Source organism: Cucumis sativus, chromosome 1 (genome assembly GCF_000004075.3).
Source record: "Cucumis sativus cultivar 9930 chromosome 1, Cucumber_9930_V3, whole genome shotgun sequence".
In the NCBI taxonomy this organism is placed as follows: domain Eukaryota; kingdom Viridiplantae; phylum Streptophyta; class Magnoliopsida; order Cucurbitales; family Cucurbitaceae; genus Cucumis; species Cucumis sativus.
Window position 1 is genome coordinate 20282187 of NC_026655.2, and position 27964 is coordinate 20310150.

A 27964-nucleotide genomic window follows, 5' to 3' on the forward strand; every position below is an offset into this window, starting at 1 on the left:
GCACAATCACTCGTCTTGAAGGTGAAAGGTTGAAATTGTGACAAGAGAGGACGTTGAATGGAAAAGAAGCATGAAAAAAAGTAGGGTGGCTTTGGGCTGCCATGACATCAGGTTAGGTATAAGTTATCATCAGGGACTCCAGAGTTCATCTCTATTGAGATATGTCCCTTGGAAGGATGGAACTCCTCTCTACCGTAACCATAACTCTAACGTTTGTAGATGACAAGTTAAAATACATAAAAAAAAAAAAAGAAAAAAACACTTCAAGGGTCGTCATCGGTGTATTTAAACACTCCAACTGTTATATTGCCTTATTGCAAGTTGCCTATATGCCTTATTACACACTCATTCCCCATGTAATCTTACATCAAGAAATTTTTCTCTAATTTGCTACTTTATATGATTTTGTTATTGTTGTTTTTATTTTATTTGTTCATCCATATTTGTTATACTCCACATACATGCCAATACCCTACATGCCTCTCTCTCTCTTCTAACCTCAACTTTCACAAATAATTGAATGACTGTGAGGATCTTAACTGACATTGTATCATATATGACACACATAATCATACCAATTATCACAATTCTAATCATTTAACACATGGGTTATCTGTAATCACACATATTAGTTACAAACCAACTAAAAAGTAATCACCTTTTCCCTGTTCCACACATGGACATGAAATCTCAAGAACAACAAACAAACAACCTTTTCTAAATCTTCTTCTTTTTTGTTCTTTTTTCTTGTTTTTTTTTTCTTTTAATCTTTTAAAAACAATCAAAACCTCCATCGCTGGATTTACATTCCAAAGCGTATGATGAAGTTGAACAATTACATGTAGAGCTTAATGAGCTCAGAATGGTTACACATTCAGTCAATATAGAGAAGACAAAAGTGGAAAAAAGAAAAAAAAAAGCAGTGATATATTAAAAGATTAATAAGAACAGCAAGCTTACTTCTCCTTTCTAATATTAATTTCTAAAATAGAGAACTAAACAGTTTGTGGTTGCTGCTGCTGCTGCTCATTTCCTTCCCAAGTCCATACAATATCTTTAAGGCAAGGTCTCATATCTTTGTCATAAAACTGCCTATATTCCAATGTATCTCCAGCAGTTTTCTTCACTTCCACCACAGAAAAAGAAGGCGTTACTTCAAATATCTCAGCATCTATTGCCAATTGTCCTTTCCTCCCCTGTTTGCTCCCTTGTAGTTTCACAATCCCATCTTTCTTCATCACCTTAAACCTTTCCATTTCCGCTATCTCTTCCAACTTCGACACGATAGCTGAAGCTGGTTTCGTCGTTGTGAAACGAGACTGTAGTCTTTCATTCACATCACTCTCAAATAGACCTGAGAGATCAAAGCCTGGTGAGAGAGATATGAGGTCAAATGCATTGAAGGAATTATTTCTTATTGGAGCTCTTGTAGCTGTTGGTGGCCTTCCACTCTCATTGGTGTTGCTAACAGAGCTTCCTCCTTCCGAACTAATATCGCTGAAAGCAGAACTAACGTCGCTCACAGACGACATGTCTTCGTCGTTTTGAAGTTGTTTTGGAGTGGTTACATTTTCTTTGAAACCTTTCTTGAACCAGGAATTTTCCATGAGTTTGGCCATGTTTATTCTGGTGCGAGGACTTGGGTCTAGGATTCTTGAGAGAAGCTTTCGAACTTCTGGGGGAAACCATTGAGGGCATTTGAATTCTCCTCTTGAGATTTTTCTGTACATTTCCATCAGATTTGGATCGTGGAAAGGGAGATAGCCAGCAAGAAGAACGAACAGGACAACCCCAGATGACCAAATATCAGCTTTAGCACCGTCATAACCTTTTTAATAAGTAGAAACAAATAAAAATTCATCAGTTCCTATTCTAATATCTCATCAATTTTGAAAAACTTAGCATATACAAACAATTTATTAAGGCCATGTTCACTGATTCATAATCAAAATTATTCATATTGTAATAGGTCTCTTTTGATGTATGACTCGTAACGAGTCTCAAACATTTTGAAAACATAATTTATACACAATTTTTGGTTGCTTGCTTTACATTATCTGATATCATTGTTTTTTAACCTTACTGTTATTGATTGATACTTAGCGACAATGATAACGATATTTCTACCGGCAACAATAATTGAAAAATCATGCAAAACTATTTTAAAAAACTGTAATCCAATGAAATCCACTCTTTAGATTACCATTACCATTACCATGGATGAATTACGTTTTAAGGAAAATGCAAAGCAATCAAACCTTTCTTGTTGATGACTTCAGGGGCAACATAAGCAGGGGTACCACAAGTTGTATGAAGAAGCCCATCTTGTCTTCTAGATTCAGCCAAAGCACTCAACCCAAAATCCGAAATCTTAAGATTCCCATACTCATCAAGAAGGAGATTTTCAGGTTTAATATCTCTATGATACACACCACGACTATGACAATAATCAACAGCACCAATAAGCTGTTGAAAATACTTACGAGCAGCATCTTCCTTAAGCTTTCCTTTAGCCACTTTATTGAAAAGCTCCCCACCTCTAACATACTCCATAGCAAAATAGATTTTGGTCCGGCTAGCCATAACCTCATAAAGCTGCACCACATTAGGATGACGAACAAGCCGCATCACAGAGATTTCCCTTTTGATTTGGTCGATCAACCCAACGCGTAGAACTTTCTCTTTGTCAATGATTTTAATAGCGACACTCTGGCCAGACTTGAGATTACGAGCATGGTAGACTTTAGCAAATGTGCCTTGTCCAAGCATTCTACCAAGCTCGTATCTTTGCATTAAAATGCTTCCCTTTTTCTCCATTGTTGAGGAGAAGAAGAGAAACAGGGGAAGAACAGAGAGATTGAGAGAAAGAGAGAGAGAGGGGGGGGGGGGGGGTGGGGAAGAAAATGAGTTAAGAAAAAAGAGAAACTCAACCGTGCCTAAAGAGGCAGGGTTGAGGGGAGCTATGGCGGGGGGGGGGATGATGAGAAAAAGGGAAGAATATTACAAGAATTCTGGTGTGAGAAAAGAGAGAAATATTGGAGTTATTTCTTGTGGCTGAGAATTGGGAGGAGTAACAGAAATAGAGGAAGGTGACCTAGTAATTTTAGGATTGCCTAAAAGTGGGATGTAAGAGTTGGGTTAATCTAATGCCATATTATGGATGTGATTCATTTTGTGGGGTTGAATTTGAAATGATGGGTATCAGAAATCTAATCTTTTGAGAGTGTGAAAAGCTCAAAATGACTTGAGAGGGGTCAAAGTGGTGACAAGTGGCAAAAGGCATATGGGGGGGGAGGTGGAGTTGTGGAGCGAAAGGGACAAAGATATGAATTTATATTTGCATCCACAAATCAAGTGGTTGTGAGACACTTTACAAGTTGGTTATGCTCATAATAACTATTTGAATGGCCCATCTATGATGTAGTTTAGAAGTTCGGTTGATGGAGCTCAGCTCTCAACATTTGGCAAACCATCTTAACTTAAGATTTTGATTTTTTTATGTTATAGTTAAATATGTTTTATAACTATTTATATTTTTTTGTTTCTTAAAAGAAAAAAAGTGTGGTTCAACATAAGACTATAATAACTATCTTTGGTTAACTATTTTTTTTAGATTAAAATAGTTTAGAGGTAGATCGAAAAATCCCAAAAACTAATAGTGAGAGGAGTATATGTATGTTTTAGTAAGGGCTTGGGTCAATTAGGCATAGAAGTTGGGCCTCGCAAGTTGTAAGTTACACAAATGGACTTGGAGGATGGCTTGAATTGGTGGAACAGAAATACTATAAGAAAAAAAAAAAAAAAAGTAAAGTAGAAGTAAGTTTATTTTGTTTTGTGGTGCTACAAATATAATTCGGGATTTATATATCGTATCTACAACTATCTAATAGTGTTATCTCAATCTTATCATTAATAATAAAATTCACTTTTAAACTTTAGTGTTCGTATAATCCATTTCATGTTTGTCAAATTGCCAATAAATAGTGATATTTGGTGGGGTGTGTGAAAAACATACATATTCAGACTTTCTAAAGAAGCCATTGAGAAATAATTAAATATTGACAAAATTTATCAAAATCTCATTATTAGCTTTAGTTGTTTTATCTTCATCGACATTCTTATTCGAACTCAAATTTTGGATTTGTTTAAATAAATAAAATAGAATACTTTATCATAATCATGGGTTTAAATAATTTCTAAAAAAATAGAAAAATATCCTATTTAAAGATATACATAAAAAAATAGAAAAATAATTTCTTTAACTCTAAAATATCTTTTAAAACTAAATATAATAATTAAAAGTTACCTTTTAAATATATGAAAACACTTTAAATATAACAAACACTTTAAATATAACAAAGTTAAATTGCACCACACAGTTTCCTTTTCTAAATTCACTACTTGAGTATACATTAATTTTGAAAAACTAGAGATTGCAATGCACACTTTTCTTTTAACTTTTACGTCTAGAACTTGAATTTTGATGCAACAAGTTTTTAGTAACGTTGGATTCATAATTGCTTTCTATAATTTAAGCAATAATGCACACTTTCCTTGAATTTATAACTCTAAGAAAATGTTAAACCCTAAATTTGATCCCACTTTATTGTAAGTTGTAATATTTCAATCTATGAGATTGGTATGTTAAATATGTACACAAGTTTTGATAACTTTGTCACACCCCAGACTGTACTGTGACGATAACGTCGAAATAGTAGGAATAGAATGCGAGTTTGTTACAACTTTAAAATTTTCTTATTGCAACATCTTATCATCAACTTCTTTTAAACTATTAACAACACTCAAAATGCAACTGTGGTAAATAAAACGCCAAACAAAATAAATACAAACCAAAATGTAAACTTTATCAATAACAACCATTTCATACACATTTACAACACTTTGACCCAATAATTAAGGCTTAACCATTCCCAAAACACCTTGAATCACCTCGCCACAAATTCTTCAACCTTTTTCCCTACTTGACCTAAACGCCCGAAAAGTGAAATTTTAAAAAACGTAAGTCTAAATGATGTAGTGAGGTTTTATGAAATTCTTTTTGCAATGCCCTTTGATAAATTCTTTTCGTCAAATCATAAATACAAATACAAATTAGTTGATCAATTAAATACTTTATTGTGCAAAACATGTCAAAACGCATGTAATTATTCTCACAATAGAATTATATCATCTCGCAAATCATATCAATATACATTATGCATGACACCAATTCGCATAGCACATCATTTTCGCATCACATAAATCATCTCAAACAAACACACATTACTTAATTATTCTTTTCGCCAAGGATCTCGAATCGTTCTCTATGCTTGATCTCATTACCTCGCGTTTAGACTACTGTATCAACAACATCCTAGAACGTATAGATTTGTCCTTGTTGCTCAGAACACTAAGCTTTATATGCTTCTTTCAACGCATAAGCCAGCTACTTGTCACCATGTAGCCCGTACACCCCATGGTAGCCTTGACTCTTTTATGTGCACATAAAAGTTAGCATTATCTCAAAGAAACAACTAATAGTTTGAAAACCACTTAATAGTATGAAAATCATAATCATCAAATCAAGCTTTAACGTTATAAATCATGTTTGAAAACATATAAACTTTTCGTAGAAATCTCTTTTGAAACACTTTTCATTTGAATTCTTCTTTCAAAATAGTAAAGCGAAACCACAAAACTTTTAAGAAGAAAACCACTCACCACACTTTACCAAAAATCCTCCTTTTCATTCTCTTCTCGTGAAACAAATTGTCGTACTTAACACTTTGTTTTTCTTCTTCTCGCCAAAGCAATACAACAACATTTTAGCATTTATTTTTAATAAAATCATTTGTGCTGACTCAATTACCAAGTCCTTTATTTATAGAGCCCATAAACTATCTTAATCATGTCTAAACTCTTCTTAGTTTGCCAACTTCTGCTTAAAACTTTACACGTGTAAATTTAATACTCAACTCTGTCATGCTTAATTCCTTAATCTGACACGTTCATCCCTGTCAAATCTGATATGACATTTTCTTCGCCAAACTTTACTTCTTGTCTAACCTCATACCACAAATAACTTTAACCACTTAACATTTCTCGCGAATAACTTTATCGAGTGGTTATCTTTACTACAAGAAATCTTCCTCGCAAACTAACCAACTTTTATTCGCTTAGAACACTTATTGCAAACTTAAACTTCAAAGGTTCCTTGCGAGCTTCTTCATCGCGAAACCCTTGGTTATTATCTCGAAGACTACCCACTGCCTAGTCGTTTTAGTCAAAACTTCGCTTCTTAACTTACGTGAATAATTTCTTTTGAGAGCGTTCAGACTTATAGATTCTACTGCAAATCATTTTTTTCTCAAAACTTTCTCGCAAATTAACTTCTTAATCGCAAAACTTTTGTTAACCATAAAAGATTTTATTGCTTGATCATTTTCACGGATTTAATCAAACACCAACTTCTTTAATACTCAGTCGAATTTTACTTCCTATACTCAAATTAAAAACGGATCTTTACAAAGACTAGTTTTGTTATATGTTCATGCTTTTCTTTATATAATAAACTTGGTTTTGTTTTGTTTTTCATGATCACGGGTTTGTTTATTTTTTATTTTGTTAATTTTCTTTAGGTGCCAAACACTACTGCTTTCCAAGATGATTATGATGATTTAGTACTTCACTTTATATTTATTTTAATTTGGTGGGTATATTTGCTTTGTAATTTTAATTTTATTCTATTTTAGACTCAAACCTTCTCCAAGAATCTTAATTCAATGAATTTTATTTTGCATATTCTTTACACAATTATTTATATATATATTTTTTTTTAACTATCCCAACGCCATATATCATGAAATGTCGATCAAAGTAGGATTTGTACATATCATTTATTTTGACGTCAACAAAGGGTCACTTGTGACAAACCATCTATAGATGACTTGATTTAATTGGAAGTGTCTTTATTAACAAATCAAAATGTTAACATTAGAATAATTTTCATCATAAACCTAAATTTGAAATCTTGTTGGGATATTGACCCTCAATATAGATAGTATTTTAATGTAATAGTTTCACCATAATATCGTAGATCGTTATCAATGTGTTTTAGTTCTAATTTTAAAGATTTATTCTTCTAACAATAAGTGTTGAAAGATACATTTAATGAATATAAAAATGTATATATATGATACTAGAAAATATAATGGATTAGGTTGTGTGAAATTTATATCTATTGTAAATAAAATTATCCTACTCATCAAATTTAGAACTCACAAGAAGAATCATCTAAGGTTAGACTTATCAAAACCTTTTAAATTAAATTGAATTTAAAATTCAGACAAATTATTTGAATTAACATGATCTTTCATATTTGTATTTAGATTTTTATCTGCTAATTTTAGCTTTATAATAATCCTAATTTTTATATAATTGACATAATTTATTGAAGTTAATGAATATATGATTGATTGACGATCTAAATAACACATATTGGAAAAGTAGTTTTAGATTTTTGATCCAAAACACATTTTGTTCATATTTAAATTTAAAATGATTAGTTTGTTTGTCATTTTCTCTTTTTGTTGTAATAAAATAGAAATTGAATAGGGCCAAGATGTTTTAGGTTTTTTCAATTGGGGCCTTGGAATTTGATTTGAATCAGGTTGAAGGATATATAAACTGACACCATGAACATGGCGAATTAAAATCTCTTTACCTCAAAATCCAATTACTTCCCATTTTTTAAACCTTCTCTTTGGAACTTGTCTCACCATTTCGTCTCTTCCTCTCTCTTTCTTTTACTTCCTACAAGTCTTCATACTTTTTTTATATTCCTACAAGGTGAATATAAGAAATAAATCACTATTTTTACTTTATTGGAGAAAAAATTATATAATATAACAAAATTAATTAAAATCTTTATACCATACATATTTATATTTATGAATATTTGTGGTAGTTTTATCACATTTATATATAAAAAAAAATTCATAAGAATAAAAAATAAAGGGAGACTTGAGTGAATGAAATATAAAAATTAAACATTTTAAAAGTTTAGAAATGATAGAAGGTTTTTCTATAAATATAAATAGCTTCTTGAAATATCCATCCGACTCCATATATATCTGATCATTTTTATTTTGTAAATTTGAGACTTTAATATCGTAACACGCTACAAATATTAGGAAAATAACTTCTATTGGATATTAAACAATTAAGAACGTAATCTATGTAAATTTAGAGAGAAAGATAGGTCCTAAATCATGATATGAGATTTACAAAGGTAGGGTAAACAATAAGAATAAATAAAACAGACTAATATATATTCTTACAACAAATAGCAACCATACAAAATATGTCATCAATCTAAACACAACTTTATTTTAAGCTATATTCTCATACATAACCAAGTTAAAAGTTGGAAGAAATGTATATAAAATGAATAATATCAACAAATCTATTATTTCATGTCTTTTTTTTTTGTTAAATCAATAGACAAAAAAGTGTATGTGTATACTTACGTTAAAAGACCTAAAAGAAAATAAAGATACATTACATGAATCGTATCGTATGTACATGTTATCGTTTTTTTCCTTTTAACTTTGTATTCTTAATTCTAATTTTCTATTATTCTTTTTCTAATAACATTTTTTCAGGTTAACATCAAATTTTAATTTGGTTTTTTTTTGTACGAGTGTTAGACTTATTCAAGCTTTTTCTAATAACATTTTTTCGTATTAACATCAAATTTCAAATTGTTTTTTTATGTATGAGTGTTAAATTTATTTATTTTGAATGAAAAACACATCCAAAATTTTAAGTCATTAATTTAACACTAAAACTACCGTAGGGATTGTTTAGAAAGGAAAAAAAAGAGTCAAACTTTCACAAATTAAAATACGAAAGTAAAAAAAAAAAGAGGACATATTTGGTTAATGCAGCAAAAAGTTATAAAATTGATTAAAATTGAAGAGCATAGTGATTTGATTAAATTTAGAAAAGAAAAGGAAATGCATAATTGGAGCTAAAAAGATGTGGCCAAATATTTTGGGGGGTGAAGGTCAGCCTAGATAGGTAAGGTGATGTAAGCATTTGGCTCGGTGGCGTCCGTAGCTTCAAGGCTTTCTACAGCTAAATTAAACTACAATTTTATCTCTAAAATTAAAATTGGAAACGATTTTGGTTTTTATTATATAAAAATGAGGTTGATTAATGAATGAATGAATTAATGAAGGGTGAAGGCTGAAGGTTTCACTTTGCATATCAAACAAATGCAAATCACGTGAACTGAACGTGGGGATTGACATGACAAGTTGATGCACAAAAAACACAGCCTCGCACCTGCCTCCCTCTTAATGCTATTACGTCATTCGCGCCCCAACACCGTGGAATCCTCCCCCCTTCATTTCTTATTCAACAATACATACATATATATATTACCACAACATATGGATAGATATGTATGTTTATATTTTTGTTTATTGTATAGTTCCAAACTACTCATTTGGAAGAGTTTAATCAATTTGATTTTTTTATTCAACCTTCAAATTCGAACTAAACTATTAAAATAAATTTTTATTTTTTTAATTGAATGTGACCTAATATTTGTCTTCAATGAGGTAAGAGTCTGCATTAAGTGTGCTATTACGCTAATCCAAGAGTTCGTTTATGAATTTAGCAAAATAAAAGTAACTCAGAATTGAATAATTGGGTTCATCTTAGATTTAAAACTTGTAGTTATTATGATTTTTGGACTTTATTTAGGAGGATTATCTCAACCAACGAATAGGTTTTAGATTCAAACTTAGATAATAATATCGTAATAAACGAGTTTGAATGGGAACGCAATATAAAGATATATTAACCGCCTTGTGATGTGAACGTGACAAAGCAATATAAATACAAAAGAAAAAGAAAGAAAGTAGAGTCCAAAATGGTAATACCGATGAAGGAAACAAAATTAGGTTTGGAAGAATTAGGTCTGACTGTTTTTGAGTGTACACTCACGAAACCCCATAGGATCAAAGTTTGAGAACTGCAACTCTTTTGCTTCATGTGCAATACCTCTTTCGTCTTCGTCTTCATCTTCGTCTTCCTCTCTGCTTTTTTCTTTTTTTCTTTTTAATATTGTATTTGCGTAATCCATTCAAAACAAATATAATCAAACAAAAGCAGTCACTATAAATTGCACGCATCACAATATCCTCTGCTCCAATCTCTCGGATTGTAACCAAAATAATATCATTATTACTTTCCCCGCCGGATTAATTTTTAGTTATTTGTAATTTGTATATATCCTCAATTTTCAATAATATTACTTTTATCTTAAATCCTACTTTCTTTTTTTTATCCCTAAACTTTCTATATTCTTCTGTTTTACTTTTAAAACCTTTAAAACAAGGTTTACTTTGTTCTAATGATGCTGTAGTTTTTAATTATATATGTTTAAATAACTATGTTCTAGATTTACTATATTAATTAAATTGATTAAGGATGGAAATATTTATGTAACTTTATTTTTGGGTATTTTTAAAAATAATAAAATAAATTAAAATATTTATAAATTATATTAAAATTTTGAATTCTATCACTTCTAGCTTCTTATCACTATAACATATCAATACTATCACTAATAGAATTTGTTAAATATTTTGTAAAATCTACTATTTTTAAAAATTTTCTCTTAATTTTTTGTATGGGTTATTTTTAATTTTATTTTAAATTTTGTTTCACGCACTAGTATATTATGTGAGTCCTATTTTTTTATTCAGCTTCAGATGATTTGTTTTCCTAATTTAAAATTTTTTAAAATAAAAATAAAGTGCGTGAACGGATGAGGGAGTTGAGTTTTGGAGAAGAAAAAAAATTAGTTGTTTGATTTAATTGATTTAGATGTGTTGATTATATTTTTGGGTTGACAAAAATGATTCATCGAATATACTGACATCATTTTTTTAATTATTTATCAATTTAATTAATACGATGATCTTAGAGAAGAGTCGTCAAATCAAATCATCAAATTAAATATAATATTGAAAGCACTTCAACATTTTATTAAAGAATGGACAGAAACCAAATGATAAAAGATCAAACCAAGTTATTTTTAAAAGTTCAAAAACTAAAATTGATGTTATAAAAGTTTAAGAACAAAAATAGATACAAAGCTTAGAGTGTAACATATAATTTAAACCATTAAAAACGGACGAGTACAAACTATACAGAAGAAAACTTTAATGCACCCATCCAAATATGTTCCAATAAAATATCCTTAAGGTGTAATTTTTTTCGTGTGTGATTTGTTTATAGAGTTTTTTTTAAGAATAAAAAAATTTGGCAAACTATTTACAATAAATAAAAGAGACATTGTTAAAAATAGTAAAATAAATTAAAATATTTACACGATGTAGCAAAATTTTGGATTCTGTCACTGATAGTTTTCTATTAATATAGCATATACAGAATTTGCTAGAGGTTGTAAATAAAAATAATAAGAGATTTTTTTTTTTCAACTATAAAATTTTATCAAATAATAATAATAATTATTATTATTTTGATAACTTTCATGTATGATAGGTAATATTTTTAATGGAATCACAGTGGCTTTTGTTTATATGAATAATTACAATAGGCCAATAGACAGCCTAAATAATAATAAAGTACATAATAACTAATCTTTTAAAGGTAGAAAAAATGGTAAAAAATAGAAAAATTGCTTTTAGTAAATTTTTATAGTAAGGAAAATAGTTTATCAAATTTTCTATTTTTAAATAAAAGAACCGATAAAATGTAGATGATATACCCAGAAAATTTTGTTATATGATTTTCAAATTATTTGGAACTGTTGTATATCTATTAGTATAGTGCAACAACTGTTTTAGTTATTACTTTTGAAATAATGAATTAGAAATGGATTTATTTATAAAACATTATTTTAATAAATAATGAAAAGGATAGGGTAGGGAGTAGGAGGGTAAAAGTAATTTAAAAAAGAGGTGAAAAAATTATGCAATTTGCTCACATGTGTTGGTCAAACCTGTCAACTTCCTAATTCGTAAATTTGACACAAACCAACAGCAAAGGATATATATCAAAAATTTACTTCAAAAATAATAAAAAGTTGAAGATGAATTGTAATTGGAAACTAAAAATTAGAAATAATTTTTTGAAAAAAGTGCAAAAAGGACAAAAATAAGGACCCGTGGCAGAAGACAATTGTGGAAGGTGAGGAAGGTGGGGGTTGTGTTGGGAGTAGAGAGACAGCATAAATAAAGGAAAGCATTTGTAAGAAAAAACGAAAACATCACCCCCTCATTCCTCCCATCACATCCAATTCCATGGCAACCCAGGATATGTGTAGCAGTAGCAGCACCATCACCACCAAGAAGAAGCAGCAGCAACTACAAGAAGATGGTTTTTCGAATACTCACGAGGAACGATCCCGCTGCTGCTTCGAAGAATGGATGCAACTTCAACGCGAAGACTTAACCCACCTCCTCAAATCCCTTCACCAACCAACAAACAACGACACCACCACCACCACCACCACTGTAATCCGCAATTGCATCTCTCACTTCGAACACTACATCTCCAACCGCACCCTCTTAGCTCAAGAGCACCCTTCCCCTCTTTTCGCACCCACATGGTGCACTTCCTTAGAAAATTCCCTCCTCTGGATGGCCGGTTGCCGACCCTCCATTTTCATTCGCTTAATCTACGCACTCACTTCCTGTAGTAGTGAACCCTTAATAACTAATGATGATGACAATAAGAACGGTAATAATACTGTTACTAGTATAGGGGAACTGTCTCCTAGTCAGATGACACGTGTGAATGGGCTACACATGAGGACGATAAAAGCGGAGGAGAAACTGACGAGTGAATTGGCGAGCTGGCAGGAGGAGTTGGCGGATGAGCCGATTGCGTTGATAGCGGCGAAAGGGGATTGTGGGGATGAGGTGGTGCTGAATAATATGATGAATGAAGAGGCGGAGATGGCATTGAAGGAACATGAGAAAGTTATGGGAAAAGTGATTGGGAAAGCGGATGAGTTGAGGTTGAATACGATGAAGGAATTAGTGTTGGAGATTTTAAAGCCAACTCAAGCGCTTCAGTTTTTGGTTGCCAGTAAGAAGCTTCATCTTTCTTTACATCAATGGGGAAAACGTAGAGATGAGAAGCAACGCAGAATCAGATGTTATCACTCAATCTCTCATTAAAATATAATATAATACAATAAATAAATAATACTCAACTCTCCTAAACTATGTCCTCCTCGTCGTCGTCATCATCTAACTCTCTCCCTCTCTCTCTCACTACTGTTTTTTTTTTCTTTTTTTCATAATTTCTAGATTAAGAACATATATGTTTGTTTTCTTGTTTTTTAATTTATTAATATGATAATTAGACGCTACCAGACTCTACTCTCATTACTAATTTTTTAGTTGAAATTTTCTCTACTGAAAAAAGATAAAAGCACAAAATTTCATACTCCTTTTATCATTATAATTTTCTGCAAAATGAGTGTAGGTTGAAATATTTTATACTGAAAAATACTAATGGACTTGTCGAACCTCTCTATCTTTGTAATTGGCCAACTGGGTGTCCTATCTCTACACAATACAATCTCCATCTTGGCTCATCTCAATATATCTAACCATTAAATTCCTTTTTAGGACAATGGGTAAAGTGGAGAAATAACACTAACTTTCAACTTTCTGGATATGAACTCTTTATTTTGTTTCATCTAACTTTCAACGACAACTTTTTTTGTTGTTACCTCTCATCATTGGCATATATTAAATTTTCAAATTTTTCCTTTTTTCTTTTGTCTTTTAACACTATTATTTTGAAGAACAGAAAACTGTTATCCAAAACTTTTATCAAAATAACATGAACTTTTAATGGATAAGAATTTTGGGTCTATATTTTTAATTTTGTAACAGCTTAATATCTGAAATTTACTAGGTAATAATTTAACTATACTTTAAAATATTGTTAAAATATTGTAGAATTTCTTCTCTCTCTACATTGATAAATTAACTAGGAACTAAATGTCTATCTTTCACTTAATATTTAGATGATACTTTTCATGTTAGAATTAAATTGTTACCTATTTAAAAGATTTTACATACTAGAGCTTACAAATTAATAAGCACAAGAACTATATATATATATATATATTATAAATTTGAAAGTGCAAAGAATTCTAACTTTTAAATTTGTATAACAAACTTATAAGCTTTAAGATTATTTAATAAGTCTCTAAACTTGAACATTTGTTTCTAATAAATCCTTGACTTAGCCAAATTCCAAGCTTTCAATTTTTGCTCAGTGAGCTTGTGAAAATGTAAGAAACTTGAATAGGTGATGGAGAAGGAAATATCAAATACAATAATTCAATAATTCAATAATTCAAAAACGCATTGAACGAATGAACACCTTTTGAAATTCAGTAGCCTATTATATAAAATAAATAAATAAAAAAGCTAAGAAAATGATAGATCTATTACCCTCGTTTTAAAATTAACGACCAAATAGATACAAGAGACTAAAACGTAGATTCAACGTAAAAGTTTATGTTTGTTCACGAAAATTGGTTTATATAAAGGCCATAGAATGTTAGAAAATGGGAAAGATTACTTGTGGGAAAGAGAAAAATGGAGGTTAAGGACAGTAACCGAAAGCAGAGAGTTTAGGAATTGTGAAATGGTGAGGAAAAAATGCATTGCTGAAAAAGAAAAAAAAGGAATGTACATAACTGGAAAAGAGGAACGAGCTAAAACAACAATTGTTACAATACAAAAGGGCAGGGTATAGCAGCAAAAATTTGGGGGTTTATCTAAATAAATCTAGTAAAAGGGTGGGATTTTTTTTAAAAACAAATTTATGTATTATTTCACTCCATTTGAGATGATGCACTTTGTGTATTAGAAATGTTACATCCCGAACTTTGATAAATAGAGATTACACAACCAAGTATGTAACAAAAAAAAAAAAAAGAAAAAGAAAAAGAAAAGAACAGCACCCCCCCCTACTTCACAAACTCCAAACCCACACCCTTATTGCAATATCAGCATATGCTAGAAAGAAATTGTGGAAAAGAATCTGAATCAAATGAATTGTGAGGGCTTGCTTACATGAAAAGACCAATAAAAAAAGGAGGAAAAAAAAAAAAAAGAGAAATAAGAAAAGGGTTCCACTTTCCAAATGCCATGTGTTGTAGAGACTGAGAAGCAAAGCAAATGAATAGCAGGGGAGGAGCCAGAGTTTGAAAGAGGCTATGTTTGTTTTTAGATATTAACACAGAAAAGAAAAAACATACTATACTTGGCAACAATGGACACACAAGGAGACACAAGTGTTGTAGTTGCTATTGTTGTTCAAGTAGCCTCCACGGATAAGATCTCCAGTTCAGCCCACCAAAGAGGAGACAGTCTTGGGACCGATTGGTCCGGCGATAAACCGATCACTTCCCTTAGTTTTGCAGTTATGTCTTTCATGGTTGGTCTCATTCTTGGATCTGATTTGATGCAATCTTGGATCACTTCACAGATTACATCCAGTTCATTGTTTTTGAATGATTTCAGACTTTGATCAATCATGTAGCTAATACTTCTCTTGTCATTTAGAAACTCTGCAGCCTGCAGATGTTCATAACATAAAACCAGATTATGTAACAAACATATCCATTTGACCAAATCTATATTTGCTTGTTTTAGTTCTTGAGGTTTGGACTATTATTATGAACCTACCCAATTCACAAGAGGCCCTTGTTCTTCTGAGTATGGGAGCTTTCCTGAGATGATTTCAAGCAACAGTACTCCGAAACTGTACACATTTGATTCTGGGTCGGCGAGGGGTGGCAACTCAGAGTGCTCAGCATTATCATGGCTGCTGCCGTTCTTATATTTCGATATCCCATTTGATAAGAAAATTATCTCTGCAATCTGAAAAAGCATCGGAAGTGATGATGATAAGAAAGACTGTTACAAACTGTAACCAAAGTAATCAAATGGGGATTTATATGTGGAATACCTTGGCAGCATAATCGTCAGTTAGATAAATAGATGTTGATGTGAGATTAGTATGTGCCACTGGGGGATTTAAATCATGATGCATATACTGAAGGCAATATGCTGTTCCCATAATTATCCTCATCCTTGCCCCCCAGTCAAGATGTTCCACTTCTTTAACTGAACACAAAGAACAACATTTATGTTAACCACAGAAAGTGGAGCGTCAAAATACTTAAATAAAATTTGCATCCCATTCTTGCCTCAGAAAAATTACCATGTAGGTGCTCAAAAAGAGTTCCGTTTGGTGCATACTCGAACACCATCATCCTGGTAAAGGGTTCTTCCTCCTCACAATAGCCAAGAAGATTAACAAAATTCTTGTGGTTGATTCGCGATAACGTATCAATCTGCACAAGTTATGGAAGGTGTTAATGGTGAAGTTGAATCTTTGAGTTCTACAAAGGGAAATTGAGGGTGAAGGAAAAGATTAAAACAAAAGGAAAGGAAAGGAAAACCTTTTTCCTATAGGTTTGCTCTGAACTCTTTGACCAATCTTTAGAGGAAGTAACTGAGACGGAGGCAACAGCAATTTCTACTCCACTTGATAGTGTTCCTTTGTAGATAGTACTACAATCAAAAGTGTCAATGATATTGCTGAAATCCTCACAGGCTACTTCCAATTCTGGTCGATTTAACTTGGGTGCCCCTAAGTAAGAAAAACAAACACAATTAAGTCCCCAATCATCAAAACAATACACAATGAAGCCAATTCATTTCTTTAAAAAACAAATACCTGTTATGAATGCTTTCTGCAACTGCCCGCTCAATCCAGTCTTCCAAGGACCAATGGTCGTCACTCCTCGGCTTCGGCACATACAGAAGATTATTGTAGCCAAAATAACTGATAAAGATACACCTCCAATTATGATAACATACTTCCAGAAATTTCTAGAATTATCAGTTTGATTTTGTTCAGTTGTCAGTGGATCTGAAAAGTTTGACGAAGTATTCCGTAGATGGGGATGGGGAAGAGGGGCTGGTATAGGTGTAGTTCCCTGTTTATGTTTCTTTGGTACAGCTGGGAAAGTGCCACTACTTCTGGAACTTGTAACGGTATTGATTGAATCTGAAGAGGGCAATGAACTGCTAACAGGTGCAGCTGCAAGGTTGCTCGATTCATCCAGAAGCTTACGCCGATGAGTATTGACAATATTCTGTGCACTGTCATCCACTTCTTCTAGAACAGAACCTGTTCAAATACAAGACAGTATAGTTTCATATATCTTATAAAGAGTCGTTTCCAAAGTTCATGAATGAAAGTTTTCAAAAGTTCAGTACTTACTAGGTAGATAATCATCATTACTTTCCGTATGGTCAGGCTGAGAGTCCTTCCCATGCTTGAGCCTTGAAGAAGAAGCAAGCAATTTCAACAATCAAACAAGAAATATCTTTGCTATAACAATGCTTGGGACAGACAATTAAAAGACGAATCATACTCAAATACATACAGCGGATTTGGCAAGCTGCTGAAGTGTCGAACAAATGCACTATCTTCACTTGCAGATGCATCTGAACTTTTCATATAAATGGGATTTCTCTGCCAGATCCTACCCCATTAAAGGAGCAGATAAAGTGTTAATACATCGAACACTATCAATGATATGTAGAACATTTCAGAAAACATTCAGACATTGATCATCATATTAGCATCAACTACATTGAACTAGCTGAAACTCAACTTTGAGATTGAATATCTTTGGATTTGACCATGCTACATACATTAGGCAAGTACAAAGAAAAGTAATTTGAGGGGAAAATATAACGACAGAAAGTTCATACCAGTGACCAAAGTTTCTATATACACTGCCAATTTCAGCATCCCATAGAAATACAAGGTCATCATCAAACTGTAATTCGTAGAGAGAGCTGAGATTCTGAAGCTCTAATGGGACACTGCCCTCAAATTCATTGTCACAAAGCAACCTGAGATTGTTAACAGAGAACTTAGAATTAAACTTTTTCTTTGCCAATGCCAATAAAGTGTTGGAAGAAATCTAGACACAAAAATGATTTGTTGAAGTTAAAACTTACAAGTACTTTAGATTAATAATCCTGCTTATTTCTGTAGGAATTTTTCCACTTAAGTTATTTTCCCTCAAATCCAACAACTCCAACTGTGTTAGTCCTTCAAATTCACGAGGAATGGTGCCAAAGAAACAATTCTTATAGACAATACTGTCGATGCATAAAGAAGTATTAAAAAAAAAGGACACGTTTTAAGTAAGGATCCACAATATCTAGATAATCTAAGAAACTAACTTCATTTGTTAGACAAAAAAACTTACAGCGATTGTAAATGAACAAGTCTCCCAAGTTCTGGTGCCAAAGTTCCCTTTAACATAAGACCACTCAGATCCCTACAACATGTAGAGATAAAACATCAAAATTTTCATTATCACATGGAACAAACAGAACTTGTCTAAGGAATGTCTAGTCTACAAGATTTTTTAATTACAGGACTATTCAAGCTCAGCACCATGAATATTATGATTCGTTGGGTTATTTTAACGTGATACATCTACTATAAGAAGATGGTTCAAAATTGGAGAGCATACAGCTTGTGCACTTCGCCACTGACGCAATGAACACGAGTCCATCTGCAAGGATCATTTTCATTCGGGTTCCAATCATCAAACGCAGCATAAGGATCAGAAGTTACTTGAGCTCGGAATGCTAATAGCGCCAATCCTATATTCCCAACAATGAAACCCCACGAGGTCGGCAACAAAATATGAATTCAATCTCCATTTGATGGGGAAGGAAAAATCAAAGAAAAGAGATACAAACAACCAAGATTTACCTTCATCATTAAGTGAGAAACAAACTTCAATACCGGAAACAACAATCAAAGCTAAGAAAGTTGAAAACCGAAATGCTTGTGGGATCCATCCATCCCCCATTTCTTGGTGATCACAATGCAGCAGAGTTCAATAGCCGCAGAGCTATGATGACTACACAGAATCGCCAGGTTTTCTATGCAAACTACCCCGACGAAAGCACTTGAAACCGGAGTCGAGTATTGATCAAAACAACAAAAAAAAAAAAAAAAGAAGAAGAAGAAGAAGGAAAAACTTGGTATGGATCAATTGGGCTAAACTAAGAAAAAACCTATGTTACAATTCATTTGAAATAACAAGGGCTGCCGCGACCAGCAACCGTATAAGGGTCCCTCATTTTGATTTCTCAAATCGGTTTCACAAACTCTTTTCCGGCAAGAAGCTCATTACCCAGCTCAACAAGGCTGAATCCACAGAATCCCTGAAAATAATCCAATACAAACTCAAACGTTAGACATTTCACAAAATGGTATCAGCAGAACAATGGATCATTAAAAAAAAAAAAAAAATCAGAATGAAAGAATACCCTCATCATCAAGCAAGCAAAGAAAAAAGAAAGGCAATGAGAGAGAAAAGTAAATACCGTGAAAAATGGGAAGGAAAAAGTGCAGAAGAATCTCCGTTTGGGATGTTGACAGAGATGTTAAAAAAAATTACAAGGATTGTCTGAAAATGTAAAATTAGAGAACCCCACAAAGAAAATTTGGTAAGAATCTTTGTAAGGAAGAAGAAACGTCGGTGGGTGGGTCGATTAGAAACAAAAAGGAAAAGGATGTTAAGACGAAAGGCAGCAAAGAAAAAGAAAAAATGGGATAAAAAGATAAAGAAGAAAGAAAGATTTTGTTTGTTTGAAATTTTCTTTTCAATTACTGCCCCTTGAGGATGATCTCAGAGCAGTTTCTCTTCGACCATCTTCTGGGTCTCAACCAGGTCTCTGCCTCTGTCTCCGTCTCTCTGTTTTTCTCTCTCTCTAATTTTCTCTCTCCTTACCAGCTTTTTGTTTTCCCTTTCTCTTTGTCCAATCCCTCCGCTTTGCACCAAGCCGGGATGGGATTTTTTTTCGTAAAAAAAAAAATCATCAAAATTAGTGAATAATTATATATAATTAATAATTAGATGTTCTTGGATGTGGGCGTGGTTAAACCGTTGAGAGAGTTGGAAAACACTATCCGTTTCAAACTGTTCATTCGGCGGCACAGAGACAGGGAGAGAGAGAGAGAGTGGAAATCGATGATTAGTGGTTTAGAGGGTCTCCATTTCCGTCGTAAAAGGACGCGCTTTCATCTTCTTTTATTCTTTTTTTAATTCCGTTCCGTTGACCAAGCCTTCATTTCTCTCCCCCCCTTTCTTCTTCTTCTTCTTCCCTTCTTTTCGTGCCCACCTCTCTCTCTCTCTCTCTCTGTTTTTGTTCATTTTTTGTTTTCCATTTATTTCACAGCATAAAACTTTACTATATTCCCTCGATAGATTATCTAGGAGCTTCGATTTTGCCACCTCAAACTTCCCATTTCCTCTCCTTCTTCATTTTCATTCAAACAGAAAAACAGAGCAAAACTTCCCCTTCTCCCTCTCTCAACTGTCAAAAGTCACAACTATTTTCCTTATTCACAAATGTCCTCACAATCGTATCTGGTGGTTTTGTTTAACATTATCCATCTTCCAAAACTCATTTTCCTTTTTCTTCCCTTCTTGATGTGTGTTCGTTTTTTTTCCTCGAGTTCGTTTTTACAGAGCTTGTTCTAAACGAGATGTTTTGGGATTGTGTTCGTTTGGCAAGGGAATTTGATTTCAAATATATAAATTTGATAACAAGGAATCTAATCAAACACAAAGTTGCGTTTCTTTTCGGAAATGTACATTCAAAAGTGAATTCCACAACATTAAAATCGTTTGATAATAATATTTATAAATCATAATGTCCAATTATTACATTCACCCAGTTTTTTAAAAGGAACAACTTGTTTTATGTTAGCAACCTTATATAGTGATTACTCATAATATCATAATTTAATAAAAGTAAGAGCTTACAACATATTATTTTTATAAATGACAAATCCATTGAAAATATTTTATGAATTTTGTAAATATTTTCAAATAGTCTTTTCCAAATATCCATAAGAACTTGTCTATATTGTTAGAATATTTGAGAGGGTACAAAAATCAAAATTAGTAATTCTACAGCGCACCTAAGAGAGTTAGATTGGTTGCTGGAAAAGTTGCCATTTAGAACATGAATTTAGAAATAGACTAATACAAAATAGTAGTCAAAATATTGGTTTATCAATTAATGACTTACTATTTCTAATTTATTGATTTCCTCAATATAAATCCACGACGTTGAAGATGTGAAAAAGACAATACAATTCAACGATGTGACAAGTTCAAGTAAGTTTTATATACCTTAAAATTCAGTGCTCTAATCAAGCACACAAAAAATCAAAATTAGCAACTTTTTAGTCTTGGAGTCCTTTTATGCATCTATCCAAAGCCTACACGTCTCTGCACTTCAGAATTTTTTATAGACCTTTCAATCTCAACTCTTACTAAATTATTTGATATATCAACCTTCCTTATAATTCAATTAATCATTGATTTTCTTGCTTGGGACCATGGGTTGACAAACCTCAGATTTTAGATTTTATATTGCCCTGGGTGGGAACTTCAAGCACAAAAACTCCTTGACGGAGTGACAAAGAAAAAGAAGGCTTAAACTACAATTTATGAACAAACTTTCATTCACTTGTATTACTTCAAATATACAGTGCAATTATCTCACAGCACTCACAGCTATATTGATTCCTAGGCTGCATTATACAGAATTCATTCTATGAATATGAATATGAGTATTTCCTCAGCTACCCCGTGCATGTCTTCACATAAATATCAGAAGACATAAAAGGAAAGGGCAGCTCAAATCCTCTCAAGTTATTCAAAATTTTTAGAGGAAAGGAAGGGGAAAAAGATTCTATAAGAAATTTAAAAACCATTCTGATGTATAAACTTTCACACAAAGCCAATCAACCCACCTGAGTGTTGCAGAGAACTACTTGAAATTTTCTGTTGTTGAGTGCTGAGAAACACGAGGAAGTAATTCCTATAAACAAACCAAGAAAGAAAAGGATTAGTCTCTTCTCCGTCTCCAACTAGATGCACAGAGTGTGTTTGAGAGTTCATGACATTACCTCAGAGTAGCGAACATGATCGTGACACAAATTCGAAGATTTTACAATGGTTTCCCATTTGGTACTGGCTGATGTTCTAGGGCTCTGCGGTTTTTGATACAACTTGTTTCCAAAATTTGATCCTGCCAGTAACTTTTTCGAGGAAACTGAAGGCAGGGTACGCCAGAGCCAAGACTCGGAAGGAGACTTTGGTAGAGGCGGAGGTTGAGAAGATATTGCAGAAGTTACTTTGACACTTGCTGGATCTTCAACTTTGACCAGCTGATAATTGGCCTTGGAGTAATCTTCTTCATCAGCAGAGCCCAAATTAGTATATTCAGTGTGATCTTCTTCATAAAGTCCATGTCCTACTTTGAGGCAATCATCAATAGCATCTTTGATTTTAGATTCTGCAGCTTCACGCTCCAGTCTCCCTTCTTCAACCATAGTCAAACATTTTATTTCTAGGAATGAAGGTTCCTCAGTGGTACTTTCTTCCATCACTCTCATTTCACATGCTGTCTCATTCTTCCCATTAGGACATTCCGATTTCTTCTTGTCGTCGAAAATGGCTGAATTAAATGGAGGATTTGTTCCAGCGACACTAGCGGTATCTATGTAAAGTGTCTTCTCCATAAGGATATTTGCCATGTCAACCCCATCTTTATTAGTTGCTTGAATGGACGGTGTATCGTGACAGTCTATATCACCTTTAGATTTGGAGATAATGTCAACTTCTTTAGGAACTACAAATGGCTGCCTTCTGCAAGGAGACCGTGATGCTTCATTCCGGAAGGGAGAAGCAGCCCTCGAATGCCTGAAAGGAGAAGACCTACCTTTCATTTGCAAGTCGGTGGAGGAAGAAAAATGTTTCGATTCACCAGTCCACTTATCTTTCACCTCCAACAGCTTGGGTGAACCGACAGCAGCTTCTGATTTTTGCTTGTAAGTAGCATCCCAAGCATGCTGTAAGATGTAAAATTTATCAGCAATTATGCTTTCATACATAGCAAGTGAATGGGAAGAAAAATAATTCATTAAACAGAAACCTTGTTCATCTTCTGGCCGTATGAATGGTGCAGTGTTCTACTTGATCCCCCAACTTTCTTAGTGACAGACATGGGTGCCTCGGTCCTGATTCTCATTCCAGGCACAGGATTAAGAAGGCCCAAAGAGTTTTTGAAGCATATGTTGGGTATTAGACCACAACCTCTAGCTGATATATGACCTGAATTATCATATTCATCATCCACAGAGTCACTTTCTTCATCTACTTCATCTACTCCATGTACTTCATCTTTGCCATACTGTAGTAACAAGGTAGACTCAAGTCGTTTAATAGGAGAAATCCTCCTATTCTCAGCCTTCTTAACTTGTCTAGGTTGCTCAACTGCTACAAGTTTCTTCTTTAAGGAATATTTAGCAGGCTCCAAAACCATTGCCTTGGCTGCAGGCAAGAAGCGACTCATCATGAAATCTCGAGTTTGAGGATCCGTTCGGAAAGTTCCCGACGGTTTCACCATGGGGCCATTGTATCCACTTATACCACTAACACTACAATTGTTAACAGAGAATGAACCAGTGAGGGACAATGTCTCACGTGCATCAGAAAAATCATCATCGTCATCGTCATCATCATTCTCAGATGCCAAGCTCCTCCCACCGCTAGCTTTTGCTGACTCTAATCTAACAACAATGGCATTAGAAGAAGATGATTCACACCCATCTTGATGACAAGCTTCCATTTCTGAGCTATATTTGTTAGCATCCAAAGCCGTCCCAAAGGAAAGCCTCGGAGTAGAACAAGTCCTCTCAGGCGGGTGAGGCAGGTGAACCTCAGGTGAGGCCGAGCCGCTATCATTCTTAGCTCTTCCTGGAATCTGCTCCCAGTAGAAAGGAACTGCAACTGGTTCTGTAACTTGATCTAAATTGAATTGTGGTCTAGAAACCGGAAAGGTACTCCGTCTACTAAAGTGGGAATTTTCAGATTTTTTCTCATTCGCTTTAGATATAGAACTAGCTGCCTTGGAAAATCGCCTCACAGACATGAGTGGAGCATTAAAATTGAGTTTTCTTTCCTCCATTGCTTGCCCAAGAAACAAGAACTAAGAGAAGAAAATCTAACTACCAAATTAAGGCTGCAAGAAAGAAGAGAGTAAATAAAAGTCACGAACACCGCCAATTTTCGACCGGAAAATAAAGCCAAACTGAATAAACCCTTGTACGTTCTGGGTTGGTTGTAAGTTAACCCTTGTACGATCAGACACCACAACAATCAGTAATCAAGTAATGAAATTCAGAAATGAAAATTCGTCAGCCACCAATTAATCATCAAAATCCCCAAAATTAAGCGAACCCCAGATGAGAATTTGGTGCAGAACTCACTAAAAGTCAATCAAAATGCGAAAAGAAACGGGAAAAAAGAGAGAGAAATTGAAGCGATGTGCACAGAGCATAAGAAAACAAATTTTAAGAAAAGAAAGACAGAGAATGAACACATTTAACAGAGAAAAAAGAAGAGAACAAAAGAGAAAGAGATGATGGGTTTTACCAGTAAGTGGAAGAGATAAGAAAGAGAGAGTGTGCATAAATGATGGCGTGTAGTTAGGGGAAATTTGTGAGCATGGATTTTCGTTGCTTTACGCCGATGATAGAGGTTTCAATTCAATTTTTCACGCGCTCTCTGTTTTGGACTTTTCTTTTTCGTAAAAGCTCATTGCTCGCCTTGTGGTCACGAGAAATACAGTTGAGGGAGGAACAGAGTTGATATTGATACTGATAGTGCACTTTTCTTGGCCCTTTGCTCCATTTCACTTTTCTCTTCCATCACTCTCCACCAGTTTATTCCTTTTTCGCCGTTGGATATCATAATTTATACATTCGAAAACAAACTATATCTATTATACAATTGTATTAATTAAATCATTATTGCCTTCCAGTTTTCTTAAAACAATATTTAAAACTTTGGAGTTTGAGGATTTTAGTACTGTGTTTCTCCTCCCTTCACTCTCTGCATTATATTCCGACGATAGTATTATATTATCTAATCTATGCTTAACTTTTACATAGATTTGTCTTAAAGTTGATCCAAAAAAGTAATGTTATATCAATAAACATATTATCCATTGTCATCACTAACCTAACACATAGATCTACCTTCTTAACTTATTAGATATATAAAATAAAACCAATGCAATGTCATATCATGTATCATGTTTGGATGTATTCCAATAATATAAAATATGTTTTGTTATTTTCTATTAGGAGCTATGAATTATTTAAGAATATGGGAAGAGAAAATAAAACATAGATTTTAGAAAATTGTGTATTTATATGTATATAGTTTTGGAGGGTTGTAAATAAAACCAAAGGGAAATGGACGGTGGAGGATTTAAAATTATTGGTGAAATATATAATCAAATTGGATGAGTTGAGAATTAGCTTAAAATAATAATAATGATGAAATTGATTTTGATTTTGATTAGTTTAGTGAAAAGTTTCAAAGGTTGTGTGTGTGATCCTTTTGTTAATCTTTTCTGCCTTTGATTGCGGAAATTAAATATATGGTTGAATCAATCACATGCATCCCACAATTTGTTACATTAACCCCAAACATTCCATCTTCCTCCAAATTAATTAATACTACTAATTGCCACGTTTAATTCAGATTCTTATTAATTTAAGTTTTTTCTTTTAATTTTCCCAACTTTTAAAACAAGTTAAACTATGAACTTTTATTCAATTTTCAACACTCCAATTGAATATCTTACCATAATTAATTAATTAGCAAACTTTCTTTTCTTTTATTAAAGGAATTAATTTGATTTGATGTATAAAGATATATGAAAAATAATAAATATGCACAGAAGATATATGGAAAAGATGGTTGAGATGTATTCATTCATATCTAATTCAAACATTTAAGAAATAAAATATATTTTACGTCCTCAAGTTATGAAAAATATGTATATTTGGTCCATGCATTTTTAGTTTTGAATTTTTTAGATATGTAATTTTAGTTCATGTATAGGTTTAGGTTTGATTTATAATTTTATTTTAAACAATTAAATTAAATTCTATCTAAAACTTTTTTTTTTTTTTAAATATCTAAAACTTACAAATAAGATATTTGTAGGATACATTGAAGTATGTATTAAAATTTGAGAATGTTGTTTTTCCTTATTCTTTTTTGGAATGCAAATTGGAAATTAATATTATACATTGTTCTAAGCTCTTTGACCCACTGTTAGCTTTTGTTCGACGAAGGCATGAGCCAACACCATCAACACAAGCTAAATGTGTGACATTGAAAGAGTTGATATTTGAGAGAGATATTTTTTTAGTACCATATATATATATGATGTAAGCTATTTTGATATTTTCCTATATTTTACTTTTTATATAAAAGAAAGTTCATATTGTATAGAGCGATAAAGTACAAATAAATTGAATAAGTGGAAATTGTGCAAAAGGAAAGAAATACACATGCATCAAAGGGACAAAAAGTAATAATAATATGTAATATAGCTAGCTAGATTTAAAGCAGATAAGATGTTGAATTCTCTTTAAAATATTTGAATTAGTAAAATTAACTAAAAAATCCATAATGATCGACTATTTTTTAACTTTCTAAATACCTCATTAATAAAGATTAAATCAAATTAAAAATAACTAAAAATTTTCTAAAATGGAAAATATCCACTAATTTGTCTTTAATGCCCAAAATATCTCTAATTGAATTCAATTAAATTCCAACAAATTTTATTATTCCAATTCCCTTTTTTTGCATATAACCCTATTTATTCTCACACTTATGTGATCCAGAATTTCTATCCAACTTTATAAGATTAGGATTTGTATATATTAAACATTCTTCACATACATAATGCATATTTTAATCAAATGAATCTGTCTTAGTGTATTCTAAGTGGAAGAATTAGAAAATTTTACAAAATAACTTTTTTTTTTTTTTTTTATAAAAAAGAGCACTCGAGAATTATGAAGCAGAATTGCTAAATCCCATATTATATTTAACCCTTCCTTTTCTGGGTAGGAATAATTAAAAGCAACCGACCTAATTAATAAAGCATAGTACAAAATATAAAAATAAAAAGAAGAAGGAAAGTCGCGTTTTAAAGAAGCGCCTCTACCGTACGTGCCAACCACTTGAGATTACACGTGACAATAGTATTAGCAAACAAAACAGTGTCTTCTTTAGTACTCCCGTAAGGAACATCCACCACATACGATTCCACTACCACCGTGTTCCCTCCGCCGTCTCCATTCTCATGCAACGTGGTGGTGGACCGGTAATTGGCCAGCTTATGATCCCCACCAACGATGGTAAAAACCATGACATGTGCTTCGTCATCGAGATGCTCGAGCCGCTCCACGCTGGTGTTAGCCGGCATCCCAGTCACCAACACCACCTCTCTAACGGTGCCAACCCCGCCATCGCCTTGGCGGATGGTGCAGCTTTTCACAAAGCCCTTGTAAGCCTGTGGGTTGTCGAAACGTCGGACCATGGACCAGACTAGTGCGAGAGGGGCGTGAACCACTTGGAAGAGGCTGGAGCCACATTGGTTGGGGGAGAGGGGTGGGCTGTGGTAAAGCTGGATCATTGAGTCTGTGGTTGGGTTGTGATAGTGCATAACAATATTTTGAAGTAGTAGAACAAAGGAATTATAATGTTTAAGATTTAGGTTGGTTTGTTTGGTTGGTTAAGAGTTTATAATTTGTAAAATGAATGGTTTGTGAAGGCGGCGTGTTTTTGTATAACTTAGAAGCGAAGTATATAGATATATATATATAATAATGATAATATCATATCTAATGTCACACCCATTTGAACTGCATGTGATTTTGGACGTATCTCAATTCCAAC

The 27964-nt window shown here is 33.0% G+C and overlaps 5 protein-coding genes across 6 annotated transcripts; 1 reads left to right on the forward strand and 4 right to left on the reverse strand.

Moving 5' to 3' along the window:
- Nucleotides 1-713: 713 nt before the first annotated feature.
- Nucleotides 714-3102, reverse strand: LOC101206082 (CBL-interacting protein kinase 5). The gene is made up of 2 exons (XM_004150166.3): nt 2259-3102; nt 714-1828 (listed from the first exon to the last, which is right to left on the reverse strand). Exons 1-2 carry the CDS (start codon nt 2815-2817, stop codon nt 996-998), a joined length of 1392 nt encoding a protein of 463 aa, XP_004150214.1. The 5' UTR covers nt 2818-3102; the 3' UTR covers nt 714-995.
- A 9128-nt stretch (nt 3103-12230) lies between these two features.
- On the forward strand, nt 12231-13457 carry LOC101207776 (protein DOG1-like 1). Its single transcript, XM_004150173.2, has one exon. It carries the CDS (start codon nt 12342-12344, stop codon nt 13221-13223), a length of 882 nt encoding a protein of 293 aa, XP_004150221.1. The 5' UTR covers nt 12231-12341; the 3' UTR covers nt 13224-13457.
- Nucleotides 13458-14931: 1474 nt separating this feature from the next.
- LOC101205850 (protein MALE DISCOVERER 2) lies at nt 14932-20663 on the reverse strand. 2 transcript variants are annotated; one of them, XM_004150165.3, is made up of 14 exons: nt 19503-20663; nt 18883-19340; nt 18638-18770; nt 18368-18439; nt 18114-18257; nt 17862-18005; nt 17531-17629; nt 17365-17426; nt 16816-17271; nt 16538-16728; nt 16297-16429; nt 16042-16199; nt 15759-15953; nt 14932-15647 (listed from the first exon to the last, which is right to left on the reverse strand). In XM_004150165.3, the coding sequence occupies exons 2-14, from the start codon at nt 18980-18982 to the stop codon at nt 15387-15389; spliced, it is 2148 nt and encodes a 715-aa protein (XP_004150213.1). In that variant the 5' UTR covers nt 18983-19340; nt 19503-20663; the 3' UTR covers nt 14932-15386. The 2 variants fall into 2 exon arrangements, with proteins under 2 accessions (XP_004150213.1, XP_031739238.1); XM_031883378.1 differs by lacking the exon at nt 18114-18257.
- A 962-nt stretch (nt 20664-21625) lies between these two features.
- LOC101207534 lies at nt 21626-24973 on the reverse strand. The gene is made up of 4 exons (XM_011659379.2): nt 24632-24973; nt 23130-24218; nt 22102-23046; nt 21626-22013 (listed from the first exon to the last, which is right to left on the reverse strand). The coding sequence occupies exons 2-4, from the start codon at nt 24162-24164 to the stop codon at nt 21963-21965; spliced, it is 2031 nt and encodes a 676-aa protein (XP_011657681.2). The 5' UTR covers nt 24165-24218; nt 24632-24973; the 3' UTR covers nt 21626-21962.
- Nucleotides 24974-27076: 2103 nt separating this feature from the next.
- LOC101210966 (abscisic acid receptor PYL12) lies at nt 27077-27904 on the reverse strand. Its single transcript, XM_004151668.3, has one exon. It carries the CDS (start codon nt 27729-27731, stop codon nt 27213-27215), a length of 519 nt encoding a protein of 172 aa, XP_004151716.2. The 5' UTR covers nt 27732-27904; the 3' UTR covers nt 27077-27212.
- Between the last annotated feature and the right edge of the window lie 60 nt (nt 27905-27964).

What these genes read in the sequence shown, in the direction of transcription:
- LOC101206082 (XM_004150166.3), bottom strand. Translation starts at nt 2,817, where the DNA reads ATGGAGAAAAAGGGAAGCATTTTAATGCAAAGATACGAGCTTGGTAGA. An exon ending in TGAAGTCATCAACAAGAAAG is followed by an intron (nt 1,829 to 2,258) that starts GTTTGATTGCTT and finishes CTTATTAAAAAG; the next exon opens with GTTATGACGGTGCTAAAGCT.
- LOC101207776 (XM_004150173.2), top strand. Translation starts at nt 12,342, where the DNA reads ATGGCAACCCAGGATATGTGTAGCAGTAGCAGCACCATCACCACCAAG.
- LOC101205850 (XM_004150165.3), bottom strand. Translation starts at nt 18,982, where the DNA reads ATGGGGGATGGATGGATCCCACAAGCATTTCGGTTTTCAACTTTCTTA. An exon ending in TTTCTCACTTAATGATGAAG is followed by an intron (nt 18,771 to 18,882) that starts GTAAATCTTGGT and finishes TTGGGAATATAG; the next exon opens with GATTGGCGCTATTAGCATTC. An exon ending in TCTTTTTGAGCACCTACATG is followed by an intron (nt 16,200 to 16,296) that starts GTAATTTTTCTG and finishes CTTTGTGTTCAG; the next exon opens with TTAAAGAAGTGGAACATCTT.
- LOC101207534 (XM_011659379.2), bottom strand. Translation starts at nt 24,164, where the DNA reads ATGGAGGAAAGAAAACTCAATTTTAATGCTCCACTCATGTCTGTGAGG. An exon ending in ACGGCCAGAAGATGAACAAG is followed by an intron (nt 23,047 to 23,129) that starts GTTTCTGTTTAA and finishes TACATCTTACAG; the next exon opens with CATGCTTGGGATGCTACTTA. An exon ending in ATCATGTTCGCTACTCTGAG is followed by an intron (nt 22,014 to 22,101) that starts GTAATGTCATGA and finishes GTTTGTTTATAG; the next exon opens with GAATTACTTCCTCGTGTTTC.
- LOC101210966 (XM_004151668.3), bottom strand. Translation starts at nt 27,731, where the DNA reads ATGCACTATCACAACCCAACCACAGACTCAATGATCCAGCTTTACCAC.